At 39.1% G+C, this 25,577-nt stretch overlaps 1 protein-coding gene across 1 annotated transcript in view; it reads left to right on the top strand.

The window, feature by feature from the left end:
- Positions 1-25,577, top strand: part of STAB1 (stabilin 1) — a 317,318-nt gene that overhangs the window by 155,034 nt on the left and 136,707 nt on the right. The window contains exons 40-48 of the mRNA XM_089681924.1: positions 1,212-1,257; positions 3,677-3,756; positions 5,181-5,306; positions 6,627-6,700; positions 9,571-9,645; positions 16,248-16,367; positions 18,190-18,237; positions 18,336-18,419; positions 22,655-22,795. Of these exons, the coding sequence (XP_089538050.1) occupies positions 1,212-1,257; positions 3,677-3,756; positions 5,181-5,306; positions 6,627-6,700; positions 9,571-9,645; positions 16,248-16,367; positions 18,190-18,237; positions 18,336-18,419; positions 22,655-22,795 (794 nt within the window). The remainder of the gene's footprint in view (positions 1-1,211; positions 1,258-3,676; positions 3,757-5,180; positions 5,307-6,626; positions 6,701-9,570; positions 9,646-16,247; positions 16,368-18,189; positions 18,238-18,335; positions 18,420-22,654; positions 22,796-25,577) is intronic.

The raw sequence follows: 25,577 nt of genomic DNA, 5'->3' as shown, positions 1-25,577 counted from the left end.
TCCAATCAGAAGGAAGTATTTCCATCTCTCTGCAACTAATATTTTAGCTTTTATGAGAGATGAAATATATTCCTTTGATCTGCTGATATACTGTAGAGCTCCTACACAGATCGGAGCCCTCTCTTGGTCTCCGACTGCCTCTGAAGTCGAAATGTCTAGAAGTAGGTGACAAGTCTTATTGACATCTAGGTGTCACCTCCAGTCTAGAGGAAGCTCTGTCCCTTTCAGATGCTAATTGGTGACCATATGTCTCTGACTTAATTCTGAACACATCTTATATTAACATGGAATGAGCTAAGTCTACAGTCATATTTCTACAGATCACATCTCAGCTACTCAATTCTTTACATTTATGTCACACACTATCAAATTATATTATGCCTTTTTCTTTTTTTCAAACTAAAGTTCTTGTCATTATTGATCAAGTGTATCACAGTTAGGTGAATGTAAATGTTGTGATCACTGGACAAAGGCCAGTACATTTAATGTCCAAATAACTTTCACACAGAGGAAACATCTAAATGCTGTTACTTTCTTGAAAATGAGACTAGGAAAATCTCATAATCTCTGTATCCTAATTAAACACTATATATATACACCGTACTTAGCTATGAGTAACCATATGTGCACTTCTTCACTAGAAGATCTAGCAAAGTATGTTTTTCCTTTTCCATTCCTTAGTATTAGGTTTCCCCTAAATGCAGGCATTCTTCTTCACCACCATCCAGTTCTACTCATCTTTATTTACCAGTTTTACAGCAGCGCAGAGGGCACATCAGGTACAACGAACCAATGAGTGTTTCTTTTGGTGCACAACATTTTTGCAAAGATTTTTAGGGTTAGTCTACATCTGTGCGGTGCGCTTTTTTGGTATGTTGCATTTTAGGTGCGTTTTACTTGCATTTTAGGTGAATTACCATTGAACTCTATAGAATGCTCATTTTGATGAAAGAGCATCAAAGATGCAGGGCTTTTTTAATCTACAACACACAGTTGTGAATGGGACCTAAATGTTTTGTGTTATTGTCCATTCCTTCACAATGTATCCTAATTATGACACCTACAATGATTTCAGCAACCTTTTTGCGCTTTTAAACTTCCCATAGTTGTCTTATTACTATCATTCTTTTAGTAATTTCATCCCCTGTGACCCAACTGCACTATTGGTTATGAATGTAATTCATTTTAAAGTGCCACGTTTTATTTTGTAGACATTAATACCGATTTATGCAATGGCACCTGCAGCTTCAATGCCAAGTAAGTGACACCTTTTGCTAAAAAATAATATTTTAGATCTAATAAAGATAGTGACCTCCCTGCGTGCTTCATGTATACTATCTTGGAAAGGATTTTACCAGCATCAACCAGATGCTTGCATTTATTTTCTACTATAGCTAGACAGCTGATATTGTCATAAGGAATATAAAGAAGTGTGTGTGTGTATATGTATGTATATTAATATGAATTGCTTGTAGCTCATAACTGTATTGAGACTGTCATAGCTTAATGTTTAAAGAATCTTCCCTTCAATATATGTGAAAAAGGACAACATACAGTAATTCACCAGGAGTAAAAGAAAACTATGTCACCGTATTAGACATTAATAATTTGTTTGGTTACGTATCAAAATGTAACATTTTTTGTTATTTGGAGTTTCGGATGTATCCAAATTGCTGAATCACAATCGTAATGAATTTCAGCGAATCCAAATTAAATTATAGTGAAATTATCCAAATTTGAATTAAAAAATTAATTTGAAAATGAATTTGAATTAAAAAATTAATTCATGTTTGAAAAAGAAATATATTGCAATAAAAACAGTATGGTATAAAATTGAAATAGGATGATGATTCCTACTTAGGGTGTTTTATACAATAGAATAAAATAAAATGGAATAGAATAGAAAATAAAAGAATAGAATTGAAAAGAATATAATAGAATAAAAAGACTATAATAGAATAGAAAATAAAAGAATAGAATAGAATAAAATAGAACAGAAAAGAGAAAGAATAGAATAGAAAATAATGAATATACCAAAAAAATCCCGATGTATGAAACAAATTCTGAAAACAAATCATTCTAACATAACGAATATGACGAAACATAATTATTAACTTAATGAAGCCAAAACTAAATACATTTTTCCGTCGTGCACATCTTTACACGGTATTCACTATGTAGTGATTATACGTAGTAATATGTATGTCAAGGAAAATATCAGAACATACAGGAAAAAGGAAAACTCATCACAATTTTGACTAAATTGTTCCTTGCTCACCAGTCACTACGTCCACCACTGAACAATTTACAGGAAAGTACTGAGATGTGTATTGGGAAAGTAAACATTTTGTATGCTAGGTGTTCCAAAAATGAAACTTATTGGCCAAAAGCATGACCTAAACAGCTGTTTGTTTAAAATGCTTAAAACATTGTGGATGCTCTCAGTATTTTAGTTACAAATCTAAGCTAAAATCCTGGTTACTTAAAAGTCTTACACACTAGTCTATAGAAAAAATTAGGAGGCAATCCTAAACTTCCTTTTCTCTAGTGCAGACTAGAAAATAATCTCATTGGCTGATATTGTATATAGAAAGGGTATAGGGAGTTTTCTTTAAGAGATCTGTTATAACCAAAGTGCAGTATACTTAATTTACATGCAATTTCCAGAAATGATTGTGTTTTACAATCTCAAAGCCTAGAGGAAAAATGTGCCAAGAGAAAACTAAGGACTGCCATTGCTGAATTTTTCTGAAAATGCTAGTTGCCTGGCTGTGATGCTGATTTAAAGTGAAAGGAAAAAAAATACGTTATACTTACCTGCTCTGTGCAATTATATTGCACAGAAAGGTTGCCTACTTCTTTCCCTGCTGACACTGTCTGCTCCTCCCTCTTTCAGGTGCCTCATGTAGCAAGCTGGATGCTAAGGAGGCACCTGTGCATGTAAAGGGACAGATGGGGGTAGGATAGGTAGTGGTGTGCTTTTTTTAACCTTAAAGCAGAAAATGCATTAGGGCAGGGAGTCTCCAAACTTTCAAAACAAAGGGCCAGTTTACTGTCCCTCAGACTTTAAGGCGACAAACTGTACCAATTGGAAGCAGAAAAGGTCCTATCAGTGGGGAAAAAAACAATGCCCCATGTTTGGTGCAGTGAGAGGAATTGTGCCCCATCGATGGTTTTAGTGGCCTCCATTGTTGGCGTCATTGGAAGGAATTGTACCCCATCATTTGTGTGATTGGGAGGAATTCTGCCCTATCATTGATGTCAGTAGAAGGAATTATGCCCCATTGTTTGTATCTATGAATGAAATCGTGCCGCAAGGGCCAGATAAAGGCAAGCAAAGGCCCACATCTGGCCCCAGGCTGCAGTTTGGAGACCACTGCATTAGGGTAAAAAAGTTTAGACTGTAGAACTAATTTTTTTATGAATCACTGGAACAAGCTCGCAAAGCAAGAATTTTAACTTCGTTTGCTGTATGCCTGTTGTAGGCAAGTGGCTTAGAGTGTAGATGTGATAACGTCAGCCTAAGCATTACAGTCAAGCAACTAACATTTCCAAAAGCAGGCCATTATTGACAACCTTTGGGTGTACTTTTAGATAAATAATTTTGTTCTCACCAGCTTTTGCTTTTGATTACCTTAAGATGGACAGATTCTCCTTTCAGTTTCATTTTTTTCAGTTGTATTCCAGGACCTACAAACACCACTGGAAAATGCTCCTGCCTTGCTGGATATACAGGAAATGGCACACATTGTACAGGTATGGGAAGGGTGTGTGTCCCTTATGTTAGTGTAGTTGGGACTACAATTCAATTAATCTCATGATGTGTTGCTATCATATCAAATTATTTACAGATTCTTAAGAATGTATCTTATCTTGCTACATCTTTGTTAAAACTGAGCCCTCACTCAATCTTTACATTTCCCCTGCATGTGAGTGGGCAGCAGCAGGGCAGTGCAGTCCTGGCAGCTGCCCCTTCACAACATACATATGGACACACATTATACTGCATTCAGATCCAAATAGTAAATGGTTCTGAATGCAGCAGTATTTGCTATGTGCTCATTTATGCAGCTCTTTTTTTGTTTGTAGTACTTAGCTTTGTAAACCAAAGCAAGAAAACAAGTGCAGGCACAGTAGGACTTTGACTTTCAGTCATTCTGTCAGTTTAAAGTAGGGGTCTCCAAACTTTATAAACAAAGGGCGAATTTACTGCCCTTCCGACTTTAAGGGGGCTGGACTGTGGCCAGTGGGAGTAAACAATGCTCCATCATTGGTTTTAGTGGGAGTAATAGTACCCCATTGTTGGTATCAGTGGAAGGACTAATGCCCCATTGTTGATATCAGTGGGATGAATAGCCACCTCACCATTGGTGTCTGAGGGCAGAATAGTGTCCCACCAGTGGTGTCATTAGGAGGAATGGTGCCCCTTCATTTTTGTCAGCTGTGAGTAGAATAGTACCCCAAGGGCCAAATAGAGGCAAGCAAAGGGCCACATCTGGCTGCAGTTTGGAAGCCATTGGTTTAAAGTTCTTTTCATTTGAGTCCGATGAGATTTTAAACTTGGCAGCACATGGCTGAAAAAAGAGCTGGTGTTAAAGCATATCGAAACACAAAAACAAAAATGTAATATACAGTACAGCGTATTGCAGTTTACCATTCCTTAGATTTGGTGGCAGCATTTGTTTAATTTTTTTAAAGGATTTTATTTTTTGTTTTTCTTTTTTTTTGTGTGTTTCTGTCATTTGGATAGTTAACGTTAAAAGTTGAGGGAAGCAAAAATAGTGAAGAAGGAACAACGCTTTCCTTAGCCATAACCTGCTCTGAGGGGCTAGGTGGGCTTATGAGAGCATTGATCCAAGAGTAGAGGACTTAATTAAGAAAAAATCACTGAAGGAAAATAGAGGCAATGAGTTAATGCTTTCAGTCACCTGGTCCATTGGGTGCTGTACACTATCTGTCTGGATAGAGTGTAGATGGCTTGATGACATAATTTGTCCCCAAACAGTGGTTTAGAGTGTCAGCCGGGTGGGGTGCCTACTTCATTTGGTCAAGGAAGAGAGAAGTTCAGAGTTTAAGATCAAGAGTATCTGTTCATACAATAGAGTGCTGTCTAAATAATGCAATAGTTACAGAAGTTTTACAATTATGGTTCCTCATTGCGATCATTTTATAATTTTCAGAGATCGATGCTTGTGCTACTAACAATGGTGGCTGTTCAGTGTATGCGAATTGCATGAAGGCACCATTAGGACAAGCACGCTGCACTTGCACTGATGGCTACAGTGGAGATGGAGTTATCTGTCTAGGTGAGAATAATTGTCTCTAATGGTTGTTTAAAATAGAGATTTATCCAATATACAAATGTCAAAATTGCCTTCCTTTATCATTGATTTGCCAGTCGTAGACCATATTGAAATACAGAAGTTGTTTTTCCCTGCAAGTCTTGCATTATGTCAGTATATCAGTCTCTGTACGAGAGCTTGCTGACACCTGGAAACCCATCAAGTTGTAGGCACATGTAGGAAAGAGATCATCAAGATCTCAGAAACAGAGGGACCCAGATAAGGCAGGCAAGCTTTTACACTCAGGTATATTCTAAAACTAGTAGGCTGTAGTGTAAGCACACATCTTAACGGGCATATATATGCCTGAAAAGAAATTCCCTCTGTTTCTTGTTACAATCATTTTTGTACCTGCTGTCATTTATGAGGCCAGGTTAGACATATCATTATTATTATACAGGATTTACATAGCACCAACAGTTTGCTCAGCACTTTACAAAATAAAGGGAGACAATACAGCAACAATACAGCTCAATACAAGAGGGTTAGGAGAGCCCTGCTCCTTGGAGCTTACAATCTAAGAGACATATACATCAATCAGATGTGGGTAATGCAGACACTTTTGTTTCAAATACTTACTTGACTATAGTGGAACATCACCAGTAATAGTCTATGTCTATAAAAATGCGTTTCCTATTCTTAACTTCCTACTACATTCATGCTTCCAGGCATGCTGTACTGCTGCAAGGTTGAACATGACTGTGTGTTTACTAACATCATAATGGTTGTCCTGATTGATCCAGTTCTTTTTTATCACTTTTAATTGTCCATCATAGAGTGTGGCTCTTTTCTGTGTTTCAGATTGTACTGAAGCTAATCACTGACAGAGTGATTTTCGTATGATTCCTGATGCAGGCACTAGTTTAAGTATTCTAATAACCACAGATGCCAACTGTTAGAATACAATAGCTAGCAGAGGAGATTCTTCCATCCATTCTGTTTAGTAAAGATGGGTACATTTTGGCGATTTTATGTGCGACTTGCATAGAGATCTGTGCATGAAGTTGCGCAGATGTCAGGCAAGCAGCACATGAAATTACACTGACCAGCGGCTTTGAAATCGCACTACTTCAAGTGAAGTAGCACGGTTTCAAAGCCGCATTCAGTGTGATCCAGAGATAAAATCTAGAAGCTGATTGGTTTCTATGCACAGCTGCACTAGATTTTGCACTCTCCAGTTTTAGTAAATCAACCCCATCGTGTTTGTTACTGAGGAATCATTACACAATCATAAACTAAGTTTCATTTTGTATCCTTCTATAAATATTTTTTTTTTTTGAGCAGAGATTGATGCATGTCTGGAAAATAATGGTGGTTGTCATACAAAAGCAGAATGTACAAAAACTGGACCAAACAAAGTGAGTTATAGTAAATACAAAACTAAATATATCTAAGCAACTCTTTTCTTTGCCACTGCTCCTTTCTGTTCTCCAAAACTCAGTTATTCCTTCATTCAATGGTGTCATCGTACCTCTACCACAATATAGTGAAAGTGAAGCCAAGCTGTGAATTGGAGCCCTATGATAAAGATGCCTTTGCCCTTCCTTCCACTGCTCTCTGCAGGCATCAGCAGCCGGAGGAAATGGTTAGAGATGAAAACCAGAACTTTAGATGTTGGCTTTTGATGAAAGTTAAAATTTGATAGCAACAGGGCTGTTTAGTAGCCTAGGTTGCACTTTTTGAAGTATGCTGCATTGGTGGGGGTAGATTACCATTTCGTGTAGTGAGACTTCTGCAATTATTTGAAAAAGGTGACCAATGTAAGCACTCCAAGACAGTACCAGCTTTCAGCACAAAAGTGGACGTTATAATGTTTTAATGTTGAAATCTATAGAAAACGTCTTGTATGGAAAACTAGCCCTATGACTTCAACATGGAGCTATTGGATTTATTATGCATTCCAAATTAACAGATTTGCTCATGTAAGCAACTGTAAAAGTGACACTAAATTCTGGTTTAAAAACAAATCTATTTAGGTACCTTCTATTGCTCTCAGAACCACTCCATTTTGTTGGGGCTGCTATGATCCAGCTGCCTGTTGGAAGGTGGCTACATTTGTTCTCCATGGCTCCACTGTATGTAGAAAAGTACCCACCCTCTCTTGCTTGCTCCAGAAATGGACTAAAGATTATAGACTGTGGGATTTGTAATGTGCATAGAGCAGTACTTCAACTAACGTATATTATTCATTTCAAAGAGACATAAGTCAGAGGGAAAAGAAGAGGTTCGTGAGTTCATGAAGGTCATTATAAGGAGGCTGAAAGGGGGTTTAAAACACAATAAGAATTTACAGGCCCATTAAGTAGTGGATGTGTATGAATTATTTTGGAGAAAAAGGCTATTGTTTAATGTCAGTTTAAGGCTGAAATTTGGATGACACTTTGCATACCTCTGAGCCCAGCAGATATGAAGGTTGTAGAATAAAAGTGATATCAGGCCTGGCATTGTCTTCTATAACTTGTAACTCAAATATGGAGATGGTTCAATGTATGGCCAGCTGCCCAGTATACAGTTGTGTCCAAAATTATTCAACCCCCAATGCTGTAAAGGGGTTTAGGGACTATAGTGTACATTTGGAATTGTATTCAGAATCAAATCCTACAAGGACGTTGTAACTACCCAAATGCAACTAAAATGACATCAATTGTTTATGTAATACAGTAGTAAATGGTTCTTATGTGGTTTCTTCATTGCCACAATTATTCAACCCCTTAAAGACTACCACTCTGAAGAACAGAGGTTCATACAGGTGCTTTCCATCAGGTATTGAAAACACCTGTGGATGTCACCGAGCAGCAATCAAGCATAATAAGCACCAATTAGGCAGCTTTAAAATGACTGTGATACTCAGCTCCTTCTAGACATTTACTGGTGTGGTTACAAACATGGTGAAGGCAAGAGAATGGTCCAGGAAGACAAGAGAAGAGGTGATTTCTCTTCACAGGAAGGGCAATGGCTATAAGAAGATTGCAAAGATGTTAAACATACCAAGAGACACCTTAGGAAGCATCATTCGCAAATTCAAGGCAAAGGGCACTGTTGAAACGCTACCTGGTCGTGGCAGAAAGAAGATGCTGACTTCGACTGCTGTGCGCTACCTGAAGCGTAGAGTGGAGAGAAGTCCCCGTGTGACTGCTGAGGAACTGAGAAAAGATTTGTCAGATGTGGGTACAGAAGTTTCAGCCCAGACAATAAGACGCACACTGCGTAATGAAGGCCTCCGTGCCAGAACTCCCAGGCGTACCCCCTTGCTGTCTCCAAAGAATAAGAAGAGTCGACTGCAGTATGCCAAAAGCCATGTGGACAAACCACAAAAGTTGTGGGATAGTGTTCTGTGGACTGATGAAACAAAATTAGAACTGTTTGGGCCCATGGATCAACGCTATGTTTGGAGGAGGAAGAACAAGGCCTATGATGAAAAGAACACCTTGCCTACTGTGAAGCATGGTGGAGGGTCAATCATGCTTTGGGGCTGTTTTGCTTCTGCAGGTACAGGGAAGCTTCAGCGTGTGCAAGGTACCATGAATTCTCTTCAGTACCAGGAGATATTGGATGGAAACGTGATGCAGTCCGTCACACACCTGAGGCTTGGGAGACGTTGGACCTTTCAACAGGACAATGATCCCAAGCATACCTCCAAGTCCACTAGAGCATGGTTGCAGAGGAAAGGCTGGAACATTTTGGAGTGGCCATCGCAGTCACCAGACTTAAATCCGATTGAGAACCTCTGGTGGGACTTAAAGAAAGCAGTTGCAGTGCGCAAGCCTAAGAATGTGACTGAACTGGAGGCCTTTGCCCATGAAGAATGGGCGAAGATACCCGTAGATCGCTGCAAGACACTTGTGTCAAGCTATGCTTCACGTTTAAAAGCTGTTATAACTGTAAAAGGATGCTGTACTAAGTACTAAGATTGAATGTCACTTGGGGGTTGAATAAAACTGATAATGCTGTGAGCACAGAAAAGACATTTGTGGTTATTTCATTATAACTGTTATGTTATATTTGTCTGACCTACAAGTGCCTCTTTAATGTAAATGTAAGCAAGATGACTGAATGATCAAAAGCAATGTCAAACTGGCCAAAACACTCAATTTCAGTGGGGGTTGAATAATTTTGGACACAACTGTATATTAAAGGCCCATGTGTAAAGTATGATAGGATATAACATTACAATACAGATATGGCAGCTTTTCTCTATTGATCAATGAAACTCTTGCTCTTCTTGCAGGTTGCTTGCAACTGTCTTCCAGGGTACAAAGGAAATGGAACACAGACATGCCAAGAAATCAACATTTGCAATGAGGTTTTCTATTACTGTTTTATATAGCTTTATTCTGCTTTTATCTTTTACTCCTCCTACTCTACCTTTTGGGTCTGAGGTGAGAGGGTGCTAGATTAGGGAGGTTTTTGAGGCAAATTAAGCAGAAAAATCAGTGTTCACGTAAGGATAACATAGATCTGGTTCTGTATCAAGGTTGAGGTTGAATTTTTAATATTTTTTTCAGAGAAGAATTAACAGCAATAAACATTGCATAGATAAGAAAAGTATATAGTCCAAAAATACCCAAAGATGTCAAACAGCCTGCATAGAAAATGCGTAACAATAAGTGTGATTAAACCTTCCATAACATAAGTATTAGCTTTATCCAACCAATATAATTGGAAAAAGAACGTAAATGAAGTTTAAAGACGGTATGAAAATAAGCAGACATAATACAGGAGAAAGGTCAATATTCCAAAATGACATGCTTGGAAATGAATATAGATTAAGAGGTAAAGTAAAGATGGGTGGAGGAGAGAGAGTCCGTAGGAGAGAAAAGAAAAAAAAGAAGGGGAGTGTGGTCTAGATCGGAGCCAACACCACGGACAAAATACATTTTTCTTGTACATGCTTTTTTTCATGGAATAAGTGATTAGAGGTGGGTTTAAAAGGTTTACATTTAAGAGACTGGTTCTGTATCATTAAGGTTTGGAAAGGCTGACTCCCTGTGAAGTCTTCGGTCTAGAGGAGCCGATGTCAAATGTACAAGAGGAGTCATCAGGATTATCGTTATTCACATACTGTCTCTCCTTTGTTTTCCCTGTTCAGGAAGGAGCATTTGTTAAATTTTCTTATCAGTGTAAATGTATTGACTTCAGTACTTCTGCTATAACTCAGTTACTTCTGCTACAATCAGTACTTTGGCTACAATCTGAAATGAACCCTGCATGTCTAATGCAGTCATCCTGCGGCAGTGAAAAATCTGTGTCCCCTTATCTAAAACGTGAAAGGACAGCTATTTTTTATATTCTTAAAAATAGAGCTTAAAGAAATTTATATAAAGGTTATCAAGTAATTATTACTAGGAGCACTAACAATTATGTTATTGTATAGAAGGTAATTACTATTGCCACTACTACTCTTCTTTGCTGCCTCCTCTTTCCTGACAACTTCTATACACAGTACAGGCCCCTAGTAGTGTATTGATTATATTGACAGTTCTTCTGCTACTAGTTCTTGGTTTTCGGCATATGTTATGTTAAAAGAGAAGTATAGCCACAGATTTTTGGCCATACAAGCCTCTTGTTATGGGGGCACCAAAGCAGGCTCATTACCAAGCCGCATTTTGTGTGTCCATTCACACACACCCCCGCCTCTCTCCTCATTGGCTCACTGGCTGTGATTGACACTGCCAAAGCTCCTGCTGCTGTGTGAGCCAAAATGGAGAGAGAGACCCAATCGAGCTCTCATGCACATCGATGGATCAAGATGGGGCTCAGGTAATTATAAGGGAGGGTTGGGAGGGGAGAGCTGAACCCTGAAGGTTTTTTAACTTAATGCATAGAAGTCATTAAGGTAAAAAACTATGAACCTTCTAAAACTACTTTAAGCCATATGATGGGGGTTATATAAAAAAACAGGTGCAATAGTACCCAGCAGACGTCTATAGGAACTGATAAAATGTTATATTTTTTATGTTGTAACACAATGGTTGAATCTCTCTACTTTCATTGAAGTATAACTATACTTTCTGTAAAGGATATATTCATCTTTCATAACATTTGACACCCATGTTCAGGGTGTAACGTGACATGACATGTATCACCAGCCCCACCCCACCCATCCTCTGTTGTGACAGCTATCTGGGAATCTTCTCCCCCCACTAGCTATCACGGTTTTAAAAAATGCGGCCATACAGAGTTCTGTGAATGGGAAACTACAAGTACTGACAGCCTTTGCGGCTGTCAGCTTGTAGATCTCAATGAACTACCATGGTGCTGTTGAGTGTTGTAGTATATCTTTGATTCTTACTGTCAGTGTAAAACTGCCGGCCTGTAGGAGGTACGAGCAGACAAATTACACTGACAGTCTGCAGGAGCCCTGCATGGCTATGTTTTCCAGGCTCCTAAAAAAAGAAAAAGTAAAAAAAAGTGAAATGCACTCTTTTTTAACTTGTAAAAAAAAAAGTGTATTTATTTTAAAAGTGAATGTATCCTTTGACAATTAAGTTTATTGGCAGTTTTGGCATGAAACGGAGTCATTCCTTCTGTTCAAAGTAAGAATGTACAAAAAATACAGTGGGGCAAAAAAGTATTTAGTCAGCCACCAATTGTGCAAGTTCTCCCACTTAAAAAGATGAGAGAGGCCTGTAATTGGCATCATAGGTAGACCTCAACTATGAGAGACAAAATGAGAAAAAAAATCTAGACAATCACATTGGCTGATTTGGAAAGAATTTATTTGCAAATTATGGTGGAAAATAAGTATCTGGTCAATATCAAAAGTTCATCTCAATACTTTGTTATATATCCTTTGTTGGCAATGACAGAGGTCAAACATTTCCTGTAAGTCTTCACAAGGTTGGCACACACTGTTGCTGGTATGTTGGCCCATTCCTCCATGCAGATCTCCTCTAGAGCAGTGATGTTTTAGGGCTGTCACTGGGCAACACGGACTTTCAACTCCCTCCAAAGGTTTTCTATGGGGTTGAGATCTGGAGACTGAAACAAAGAGCAAAAAAGTGAGCGCTTTAGATGGACAAGCAGCTGAAACACACAGGACAACCAAAAAATCCTCACATGAATATACAATATAAAGTGCAGCGCTAAAATTATAAATGTGACATAAGAACATAAAAAGTCCCGTTAATGAAAGTCCCAATAAAGATGACCTCAGGTAACAGTGCACACTGACCAGAGGTGCACGCAAAATAAATGCAATATGGCAAAGATGGAGTTCAGGACGTAGTCATCAGCATGGAAAGGACAGATGTATCCCCTTGATCAGAGAAGATCCACACGGTGGAGATAAAAACAGAGCAGAATAGATCCACTAGACAGCAAGGAAGGAATCACAGCTCCACCAGAGAAAGCCACCACTCCTCCACTGCACATCAACGGTATCTAGGAAGAGATGCTCCCCACAAGGGATCAAGAAAAAATGCCCATAGTGAAGTACAGTTGAAACTGGTTTATTAGGATAAGACAGGATGCATCCAATAAAATAGCAGTAGGTGAAACAGCACACGGCTAGCAAACATGAAAGCTAGCTATTAAAAACAAGGACTAACCGTCCTGTCAGATGTAGTGGCCGCCGGAGCTCCACAATGCTCCGACGGCGTGACGTCAAGGCATGCGCAGGCTCCTCCTTACGCGTTACGTGCCAAGCACATCTTCAGAGAAAAGAACCGGTGTGTGCCGCGACGTGCAAGTCAGAGCTAAATAGATCAAAAGGCGCATGCGCGATAGCCAGGCACCATTTTGTCATAGCTCAAAAAGGTCTGCATGTCCGTCATAGATTATCAGAAGGATAGCAGACGGTACATCAATCATAATCAAGCATAAATTCTCTATACAAAATGATTATACATAATGGAGAAATGCTACTGAATATTAAAAAGGAAGAATATAACTATAACCATGGATAATATCATGATTACTTAGAAACAAGCCAGAAAGAAAGGCGCATGCGCGATAGCAAGGCGCCATGCTATCATAGCTCAAAAAAAACAGAGTCCACATGCTCGTCATGAATTAACAGAGGAGCAGTGGATAATACCTCAATTAAGGATTGAGCAAAATCTCTCCATACTTAAAATAAGGTCATAAATAATGGAGAACGGTGGTTCAAAACCCAAACCCGAGATATATGAATAACTAAAGAAATTAAAATTAAAAATAAAAATGGGGGCCAATAAATGTATAACGCAGCAAAAATGCACAGATATGGAGACTGGCTAGGCCACTCCAGGACCTTGAAATACTTCTTACGAAGCCACTCCTTCGTTGCCCGGGTGGTATGTTTGGGATCATTGTCATGTTGGAAGGCCCAGCCACGTTTCATCTTCAATGTCCTTGCTGATGGAAGGAGGTTTGCACTCAAAATCTCACGATACATGGCCCCATTCATTCTGTCCTGCACATGGATCAGTCGTCCTGGTCCCTATGCGGAGAAACAGCCCCAAAGCATGATGTTGCCACCCCTATGCTTCACAGTAGGTATGGTGTTCTTTGGATGCAACTCAGCATTCGCTCTCCTCCAAACACGACGAGTTGTTTCTACCAAACAGTTCTATTTTGGTTTCATCTGACCATATGACATTCTCCCAATCCTGTTCTGGATCATCCAAATGCTCTCTAGCAAACTTCAGATGGGCCTGGACATGTACGGGCTTAAGCAGGGGGATACGTCTGGCACTGCAGGATCTGAGTCCCTGGCGGCGTAGTGTGTTACTGATGGTAGCCTTTGTTACGTTGGTCCCAGCTCTCTGCAGGTACTTCACTAGGTCCCCCCGATTGGTCCTGGGATTTTTGCTCACCGTTCTTGCGATCATTTTGACCCCACGGGGTGAGATCTTGCGTGAAGCCCCAGATCGAGGGAGATTATCAGTGGTCTTATATGTCTTCCATTTTCTAATTATTGCTCCCACAGTTGATTTGTTCACACCAAGCTGCTTGCCTATTGCAGATTCAGTCTTCCCAGCCTGGTGCAGGTCTACAATTTTGTTTCTGGTGTCCTTCGACAGCTTTTTGGTCTTCACCATAGTGGAGTTTGGACTGTGACTGTTTGAGGTTGTGGACAGGTGTCTTTTATACTGATAACAAGTTCAAACAGGTGCCATTGATACAGGTAATGAGTGCAGGACAGAGGAGCCTCTTAAAGAAGAAGTTACAGGTCTGTGAGAGCCAGAAATCTTGCTTGTTTGTAGGTGACCAAATACTTATTTTCCACCATAATTTGCAAATAAATTCTTTCCAAATCAGCCAAAGTGATTGTCTGGATTTTTTTTCTCATTTTGTCTCTCATAGTTGAGGTCTACCTATGATGCCAATTACAGGTCTCACGCATCTTTTTAAGTGGGAGAACTTGCACAATTGGTGGCTGACTAAATACTTTTTTGCCCCACTGTAATCCTAAGAATAACAGTACTAAATGAGTAAGAACAGCCCAGGAAATTAAGTGATGAACATATATACGTATGTAATGATAATTCAGTGACAGAGGTAGTCTGTCAAGATCACTAACCAATAAATTTTAATGCAAGGAATCCACTGGCAATAAAAAATAAAATGAAAATAAATTTGACTGTTACTGTAGAGATAAGTAAAAGGAACATCCATGAATGACTATAATTTCACATAAAATACAGTTATCCATTCTGACCTGCTTAACCCTCCCAAACAAAAGTAACTCACCCACTGCCATCTCAGATGCATATTTACCTAAATGCCCCTGCTACCTTTTTCATAGGCTTTTTTGAGTTTGGGCAAGGACACAGGGGTCCCATGATCCCCTATTGCCTGGGGGCGCCATGAGTTGTCGGTCCGCCCCTGGTTCACACTATATGCAGTCCAGTGCGTTTGTTTTCTGCATCAAAAATGCATGCAGAGTATTTTCCATGTATTCCGATGGCCCTAGTTCACACCAGTGCGGTCAGTTCCAGGCAGTTTCCGGTGCAGGAAAAAAGTAGAACATGCTGCGTTTTTTCCGCACAAAACTGTGCTGGAACATCACAAACTGCATCAAACCTGCACCAGAACAGAGTGTGGTGTTAACTGTAAGCAAAAACGTATCTAACTGAAAAACTCAGTGCGGTCTGCGTTCCGGGTCCGTTACACAGTGCCCATCAGTGATGCCTGTCAGTGCCCTTCAGTGCCACCTACCAGTGCCTCCTCATCAGTGCCACCTATCAGTGCCCATCAGTGCAGCATATCAATGCCCATCACTGCAGCCTCATTAGCGCACATCAGTGAAGGAGAAAAATCACTTTGTTACAAAATTTTATAATCGAAACTAAGAAAAAACTTTTTTTTTCAAAATTTTCAATTGTTTTTGGTTTGTTTAGCAAAAAATAAAATAAAAAAACAGAGGTGATTGAATACCACCAAAAGAAAGTTCTATCTGTCTCAAAAAAATGATAAAAATGTCATATGGGTACAGTGTTGCATGGCCGCACAATTGTCATTCAAAGTGTGACAGCACTGAAAAGCTGTAAACTGGCCTGGACTTGACTAAAAAAAGTTTGAGAAACACTGATGTAAAAGATGAGCATGGGCAGGACATCGTACGCAGCATACTTTCAAGTGAAAATGGTTCACATTTAAAGCAATATTAACATTGTTTTGAGTTGCTAAGAGTTGAGCTGCTAAGATTCCTGCTATTCTTGTCACATCTTTGATCAGCTTCTGACTTGCTTTTGCATTCACTTTGACTTCTATATGGGAAGAAAAACAATTTAGATGCAGTAGAATACAATGTGCTACGTTTCCAAATTTGCAAATCGATTTCTCCAAAACTGAGATATTGCATTACAAATTCTTACAAAGGTCAACAATACAGGACAGAGAAAACAAACAACTCTTTTGTTCAAAAGCTGGTGAGCCTCTTCCAAATGTTATGCTCATCCACTTCTCTTTTCTTTCTAGGACAATGGAAGTTGCAGCCCATATGCAATGTGTTTACATGTAGGACCAGCAAAACGTATCTGCCTCTGCAGACTAGGATTGATTGGGGATGGAACAACTTGCACTGGAAATATTGCTCAGGTTCTGCTTTTTAACTTGTTTAATGAAAAAAAAGTCTAATATATTGACATAATTTATAGCTAAACTGTAGAAAAATGGCAAGATACTTCAATTTGGAATTAGTTGAGCCATTTTTATGATTCACATGCCTTTACCTGGAAGCAAAAGCAGTAGTATAAAGGAGCAACAGCACACCAATAAGTCATCCACTCTGATATCTCCTACAGCTGTAGTGTATTGTTGTGTAATATGCAGTTATTTATTTATAAACGACTACACAAGTGCATTAAATTGTGTTTTTGATGTTTATTTGCCTAAAGTTCAGCTCTGACACAAAATGGCTTGTGTAGCAATTGTATATGTCAGTTTTTAACAAAGGTGGAGTTACAACTTAAAGTAGAACTATATAGGCAGAATGTTTTTTTTTAAATTCTGGATAGCGTGAGGGAGGGTTAAAACCCCTGTCAGATTTTTTTTTTCACCATCTGTGTCCTATTGCAGGGATTTACCTTCACTTCCTGTTCCATAGATAAACAGGAAGGGAGAGGAAAAACCCTGCAAGTTAACCACTTCTCATCCGCCCTATAGCAGAAGTACTGCTACAGGGTGGCACGGGTGCGCAAAATCACGTGTATATATACACGTGATTTTGCATCTTCGGGTAGGGGACGCACGCGTCTTACCCGCACCGCCGTTCGCGGCCGTGGATGTCAATCACTGGGTCCTGACCAGTGATTACTCGTCTGGCGCCTGGTGAATGCCGAGCATCTCCGACGGGGGGGAGAACGGTTTGTAAAAAAACAGTTCTTTTTTTCACAGCCATGCAAAGCAGTGTGCTTACAGTGAAGCACAAATACAGCACACAGTTATAAATGGCAAACAGTTAACCCTTTGATCGCCCCACATGTTAGCCCTTTCTTGCCCAGTTCCATTAGTACAGTGTCAGTGCGTTTTATTATTATGGATCACTGTATTGGTGTCACTGGGGATGTCAGTAACACCAAGTCAATTCCCCCCAGTGTCAGAATGCCTGCCGCAATCCCGCTATAAGTCGCTGATCACTGCCATTACTAGTAAAAATAAAAAAAATAATTATAGTATATGTACCGTCATTTTTAAATGCTAGAACTTTCACGTAAACCAATACATTTACATTTACATTTTTTTTTTAGCAAAGACATGTAGCAGAATACATTTTGGCCTGAAATTATAATGAAATTTGATTTTTTAAAATTTTTTCACTAGGCATGTTTAATAGGAAAAAGTTAAAAATATTGTTTTCTTTTCCTCAAAATTGGCAATTTTCTTTTTTATAGCACAAAAAATAAAAACCGCATAGGCAGTCAAATACCAGCATGGGAAAAAAAGGACATAAATTTCATTTGGGTTCAGCGTTACATGACCGCACAATTGTTAGTTAAATAACGCAGTGCCGTAACGCAAAAAATGGCCTGGTCAGGAGGGGGGGGGGGTTAAATCCTCTGGAGGGCTAGTGGTTAAGGGAATTTCTTGGGGACCCCCAGGTCACCGGAACTAATGTCCCTATTGGAATATTTCCCCTCCATTACTTTTCTGGGGAAAATCCAAAATATGGGATTTTCTTACTTTCACTTTTAACAATAATGATAAACAGGACAAATAGAGAGGGTGAATCTCCTTTCTGGGGGCACAGACAGCAATAAAATCTGACAGGTGTTCTAATCCATCTTCACGCTATACAAAACTAACAAAGATTTGCCTTTAGTTATACTTTAAGGTATGTTCCATGTGTTTAATTTTTTTAAAAGTTTAGTTGGCATGATATTGATAATCAATATTAAAAGTTGTTGCTAAAAATTTGCAGGTGCTACGGTACAATAAACAAGCATACAGCTTTCATCAGTTATATGAGGTGAGTAGTTCTGTTTTTGGTATAACTACTATAAAGCCATTGTAAGAACAAGAACAGTATTTTGTAACCCATGCTATGGCATATTATTTTGATTACAGAAGTACAATATTAAGGTTTTGACAGGATATGGGCTATTTACAGTATTCGTCCCATTGAACGAAGCTATTGAAAACAGCAGCACGGTAATACTTTCTGTTTAGTAATAATTGTATTTGGTGACATAAAAAAATTACAGCTAAATAAGCTTACGCTTTGAACTAGCAGAACTCTGCATTGTACAGTGTGGTCATTGCTGAGAAAAGACTAAATAGATGCTTTATATATATTTATTTTTATTTTTTATTTTTTCGTAGAGCGGGGTTAATATTTATGTATTGTCTTATTATTTATTTATTAATTTTATTTTTTGTTCGGGTTAGGCAGTTATATATACAACAAATTGATCATATGTAATAATAATTAACTCCCTAACCCTTTAAAAATGTAATCTATTATTAATATTAATAATATTAACAAAAATATTTTTTATATATATTTTTTAGGGTTGGGGGTTAAGTTTAGGGGTTAATTACTATGTATTTATTATTACAAATTATTAATGTATTTTATTATTTATGTATGATGATTTTAATTTCTGTAATTATTTTATTTATTTTACATTTCTTTATGCATATATTACTATTTTTTAACCATTTTTTTCATTTGAGCAGAAAATCATGCAAAAACGAGCACATACGTGCAAATTCATTTCTATGGAATTAAAAACGCTAAAAAGTGCAAAAATCTGCCTGAAGTGACAAAAAAGCTCGAGAACTTATTTGAGCTTTGGGCGTTTGGCTTCAGGCAATTTAGAGTGGAGATGTGAACCATCCCTACTGAGAATAATTGATTTTTTTTCTCCTCAAGCGTTTTTGAGCTTCAAACTTCAAGCTACAAATTGGTTGAAGGGAAAAAAAACAGGCAGCTCGCGAGGAGGTCTCTGTACCAACTATTCAAATGTCCCCACTGTGCTGTATTTTACTGACCCCCCCCCCACACACACACACACACCAGAACACACCGGTCGGCACTTGCAGCCATTGGATGCCAGTCTGTTGCTGGTTTTTCAGCTTGCTTGTTCGACTGGTTGTGAGATCCGCTTCTGTCAAACAAGCACTTGTACCCTCGAGCCAAATGTTGGCCAGTATCTATTGTACCGCCTGATTTTGGCCAATATTCTGCTTGTGTGTACTGGACCTACATTCACAGGGGCATTTAGTCGTGCTGTAAATCGTGGCTGCAAGAATCTACTGATTCCTGTATCTGGGTTTGACAACTGTGTGCGAATAGCTGTGGCCACCAAGTCCGTACAGTGCAATGATAGGCTTGCTGCTGGGATTTGCATCACGGCTAAACACCAATGCAAATGTAGCCCAAGATGAAACCATAATAAAAGAGAGCTACTCATAAAGTATATCTAAAATATATATATATATTCATTTATATAATGTTTTGGATAGAGTGGAGAGGAATTAGAACACCTGCCAGGTTTTTATTATTGCTGTCTGTGCTACTGTTTGAGATGTACCCTCTCTATTTGTCCTGTTTGCTGTTACCAATTTGAATGAAAGTTAAATAAAAGAAATTTGCACATTTTGGGTTCCCACCAGAACAGTAATAGAAGAGAAATCTTCCAATGGAGACACCAGTTCTGGTGACCTTAGTGACAGCCAGAAATTCCTTCACTTTGGGATTTCCCCCTCACTATGTTTTGGCTATGGGACAGAAGGTAAAAGGAAATCTTCTGAATAGGAAACCAATGGCAAAAAAAAAAAAAAAACTGACGGGTTATAACCCTCTCTTACAGAATCCAAGATGGAACAAAAAGTTGTCTGCACTGAGGCTGCTGGCACTTGTCTGTAACTTGTCTGTACTGAGCCGCGGTGCCCCAGCTTTATATACCAGGCTTTCCCTGAGATGTTTAGGCAGAGTATTGCACATTAGCAAGGAAGCTATTTCTACACAGTCTTCTATGGACTACACATGCATGAACTAATGGACAGACAGCCACCTCATTGAGATCTATGCATATACAGTTGCAAGAAAAAGTATGTGAACCCCTTGGGATTACGTGGAGTTTTGCATGAATTGGGCATAAAATGTGCTCTGAACGTCATCTAAGTCACAACAATAGAAGAACACAGTCTGCTGAACATAATACTACACAAACATTAGATGTTGTCATGGTTTATATGCACATAACATGTAAACATTCACAGTGCAGGGAGGAAAAAGTATGTGAGGCCCTAGCTTAATGACTTCTCCCAGAGCTAATTGGAGCCAGGAGTGAGCCAACCTTGACTCCAATCAGTGTGATGATATTGGATGTGTTGCTGACAGCTGTCCTGCCCTTAAAAAACACACACCTGTTTTGGGTTTACTGGCTTCAAGAAGCACTGTCTGATGTGAACCATGTCTCACAGAAAAGAGCTCTCAGAAGACCTACGATCAAGAATTGTTGACTTGCATGAAGCTGGAAAGGGTTACAAAAGTATCTCCAAAAGCCTTGATGTTCATGTGTCCACGGTAAGACAGACTGTCTACAAATGGAGAAAGTTTAGCACTGTTGCTACTCTCCCTAGGCGTGGTCGTCCTGTAAAAATGACTGCAAGAGCACAGCGCAGAATGCTGCATGAGGTAAAGAAGAATCCCAAAGTGTCAGCTAAAGACCTACAGAAATCTCTGGCACATGCTAACATTTTTGTTGACACATCTACAATAAGGAAAACATTAAACAAGAATGGAGTACATGGGAGGACACCACGGAGGAAGCCATTGCTGTCCAAAAAGAATATTGCAGCACGTTTGAAGTTTGCAAAAGAGCACCTGGATGTTCCACAGCACTACTGGCATAATATACTGTGGACAGATGAAACCAAGATTGAGTTGTTTGGGAAGAACACACAACACTATGTGTGGAGAAAAAAAGGCACAGCACACCAACATCAAAACCTCATCCCCACTGTGAAACATGGCGGAGGGAGCATCATGGTTTGGGGCTGCTTTGCTGCCTCAGGGCCTGGACGGATTGTTGTCATTGATGGGAAAATGAATTCCAGAGTTTATCAAGACATTTTGCAGGAAAACGTACGACCATCTGTCCACCAACTGAAGCTCCGCAGAGGATGGGTGATGCAACAGGACAATGACCCAAAGAATACAAGTAATTCAACAAAACAATGGCTGCAACAGCACAGAATACACCTTCTGGAGTGGGCCAGTCAGAGTCCTGACCTCAACTCGATTGAAATGCTGTGGCATGACCTTAAGAGAGCGATTCACACCAGACATCCCAAGAATATTGCTACACTGAAACAGTTTTGTGAAGAGGAGTGGTCCAAAATTACTCCAGATCGTTGTGCAGGTCTGATCTGCAACTACAGGAAACGTTTGGTTGAGGTTATTGCTGCCAAAAAAGGGTCAACCAGTTATTAAGTCCAAAGGTTCACATACTTTTCCCTCCCTGCACTGTGAATGTTTACATGTTATGTGCAATTAAACCATGGCAACATCTAATGTTTGTGTAGGATTATGTTCAGCAGACTGTGTTCTTCTATTGTTGTGACTTAGATGACGTTCAGAGCACATTTTATGCCCAATTCATGCAAAACTCCACGTAATCCCAAGGGGTTCACATACTTTTTCTTGCAACTGTACCTCACTCACTCTTGTGTAGTATTGGGTCTATCCAGCTGAAGTAAAGCCTTGTAACCATAAAGAGCATTGCAGGTTGCCAGATATAACAACACACGCTTTCATGGCCTTAAGGCTGGATTCACAGCTATGCAGTTTGCGTTTGATCAATTTCTGCAGTACTTTTTTCGGTGCATTTTGCATTTTTGCACATGCATTTTTGACATGGAGAGTTTTGCATTTTTATGGGGTTTTTTGACAATTTTTCGGCAGATTAAAATGAAAAACACGTCAAAAACACACTACATGCATTTCTGCAGCGTCTCCATTGAAGTCTGTTGAACCAACAATGCAATGTTTTGGTTTAAAAACGCAAAACCCTTTCCAAAAAATGTACTGGGTGAAAACATGGAGATGTGAACGTGTCCCATAGGAAATCATGTTAAATGGATTGTAGTGCGTTTCTGCAAAATGCAAAACGCACCTCACAGTGCTTAGGTGTGAACCTAGACTAAAGAAACACCAACCCTGCACTGAATGTGCCTATTTTAATCAAGTCCCCCAGCCCCCTCGACTGGACCAGACTTAGCGCTTCATATAAATTTTTATCTGCTTCTGTTTTTATGGATTCCTTATTTGTACAGATTGTTTAAAGTTTTCTTTAGTTTTTTTAAGTTAAATTTTTCCAGATGTTATGCCTAACATTTGTCTTCCTCAATCTGGATGCATTTTGTTTATATTACAGATCATAGAATGGACCCAGAATCAGCTAATGAGCCAATTACTGCGCTACCATATGGTGGGCTGCCAGCAGCTTGATGAGTTAAAGGAACTGTCTTCAGTTACCTCTATGTCTGGTGGTATCATACGGTTTTCCACTAAGAATGTAAGTTAATTCTTCCCTTGCTCTACACACTGCAGCATGTAGGTTTAGTAACATGAAGCCAAAGATATATGTAACAATTTTAATACACATTTTTTTCATTAATGAAACTTGAATCCAATAGCATGCTTTGGCAACAGATAATGAGAGACAGCTTTGCTTTATACAGTAATGGCCATAACAAGTCAAACTAAAAAAGATACAATTTCTGGGGAAATTGTGTGAAGTGTTCTTGCCTCCACCAGTAGTCTACAACTGGAGTGGGCGGAGTAACTGGGTGGAGTGGCTTGAGTACCTGTTGTGTGGTTGGTGTGGCTGGAGTAACTGTGAAAAGGTTGGACTGGGCAGAGTAACTTTATGGAGTGGGCAGAGTAACTGTGTGGAGTGTTTGGAGTGAGTAAAGATAGTAAACATTACACTAACCAATTGATTGATCAAATTTAAAAAGTGCACATGGCAAGCTTGATAGAGTGAGAAATGCATTTCAACTTTTAATTATTTATATAGCACATTTAATTGCAATGTTGTTGCCCAAAGTGCTTCACAGTTACATTAAAACATACATTTATAAAAACATTAGCAGCATTATCACCTCAAATACTCTCTACTGTAGAAAACTTATTTCCAAACCTTTAACTAGAAGCCGGCCAAACTATCACAAATTCAAAATTAGATTTCAAATAGGGCAGAGAAGAGCGGTTAAAAACAAACTGCTCCAAATTGCTCACTTCACTGGCGTCTTCAAATGGTCGTAGTTTTAAAAACTATAAATCCTACAGCGCAGAGCTTTATATTGTGAGAATCACAAGACCCAGACCTACATTTTGATGCATAGTATGTCTCTGAAATATTAAAAATGAAGGCACAGTCACAGTTTAGAAATTGCCCTTCAAATTTGAGGTGGCTAGAGTGGAGTTTCAATGAATGTCAATGGGCGGCATGAGTTGCAAACAAATGGTCATATTGTGAAAACTATCAGGACTATGGCTTAGCTGTGGACATTTTTAGTGGCAGCAGGGATAGCTGAACGTTTTGTTATAAGATTGTGTAGGTGGGCTTGAAAATGAGGGAGTGATGGCAGTTTAGAAATCATGTCCTGATTTTTCAGCTCACACTCTAGCTTTTGCCTGCTCCCACTCTAGTTTTGAACATTCCACCATTCATTCCTATGGGACCAATTTCCCCATAAAAACGCCGATATTTCGTGAACCATTCGGCGAAACGTTCCACAAAGTAATAGCACACCAATCGGGAACAATCCGCACGTTTCGGTATATTACTGTCTATGTAGTGTAAAAACTGTGGGAGGAGTTAGGGTGGTAAATTTGGCTATGATAATAAGAATATATATGTGAGATAACAGTAAGTGGTCTTGCCATGCAAGAACACTTAATAATGGTGTTTTGTTTAGACCCCTCATTTCACCATAAAGAGGTATCTGCCTCCTTATTAAACAAACAAGTCATTGTAAATTTAAAAATTTCTGTTGTATTTAGTAAGAGTTTTTGAGTTATGTTTGTGTATGTATCAATAACGATTTTGGCATATTTTGATGAAATATATATGTATGTGTAATATATACATATATAAGATATACATTTATTTGCAAGTAGTGTTGCATAAAAAAACTTGCTGTTTTACAATGCAAGTACATAAGAAATATTGGAGCAATACAGGTGCAATGTTACCTTTTATGCTGCATTGACATAGTAGCCATGTCCTAGAGGTGCTGCATTACCATATTCCATGTTAAAGGAAGGTGGAACTCTCCAGACTTTATCCAAAGTGTCTGACTAACCAAAAAGATTACTGGGTTTCTGGGAACTCCTTTCAGTTTGGGTACCAACAGGCTTACTGGAGAAGTTACATTAGTGTCACAATTTTGGTAATACAGTGGAAAGCTGGCAAGAGAAGAAAGAGTAGCATGTGCTCCTCTGGCTCCCCAACTGGGGAAGTCTGGCCAGAGGAAAATATAGACAACAACTTGCAGCTTGTATGAAGGACTAACGTAAAGGGGATTGTCAGCTTTTGTGATAGTCAATGGCTATGTAACCATGGCATTGCTAGAATCCTAAGAAACCTTGCAGTAACCAATTGTAGGTATCACCAGACAGTGGTGTTAAGAAATGTAATATATAGAGCAACCCACCGGCTTTATAATTTTATAATACATTTCTTTATCGTACATCAAGGGACACAGAGCAAGCTATAATAATGACTGTGTGGGTTATGCCCCACCTATAGGTGACTGAACATTGGCAGATCAATCAAATAGGAAGTCCTTCCCTATATAACCCCTTCTACACAGGAAGTACTTCAGTTTTTTCGGCAGTTTCTGTAAGGTGGATGGTCACTGATGTTCTGCATGTGCTCTTGGAGCATTCCTGGAGGTCCGAAACGGTTCTTCTGTGAATTAAGGTCTGGAATCGGATGTATTCAGAAAGCTGTTAGCTAAAAATGAATGGTACCCTAGCCTCTTTGGATAGGAGAGAAGAATCCTTGAGAATTTGCTTGTAATTCAGCCTTACAGTGCTGGACCCTGCATAATGGAGCCCTATGCAGTGTTTGTTCTGGCCAAGGTGCTTTCCAGCAGGATGCTACACAGGTCCAACGGGGTGGACCCCAGGTGTAAGGAGGACTGAGTCCTTGAACTTCTTTTATGACAGCCTGTCATGGTGGGTGAAGGTTGGACTCCTGTTATGATTCAGAGTCCTGTGCTGGGAATGGTAAGTTTACATTTGTAGTGTTTCTTTGAGCATCCCATTCTTAGTCCACAGGGTTCAGT

This window comes from Staurois parvus, unplaced genomic scaffold (assembly GCF_062004578.1).
Source record: "Staurois parvus isolate SC_StPar_1 unplaced genomic scaffold, SC_StPar_1.0 ptg000282l, whole genome shotgun sequence".
In the NCBI taxonomy this organism is placed as follows: Eukaryota; Metazoa; Chordata; class Amphibia; order Anura; family Ranidae; genus Staurois; species Staurois parvus.
Note: the sequence above shows the minus strand (reverse complement) of the source record. Positions and strands in the feature narration are given on the sequence as shown.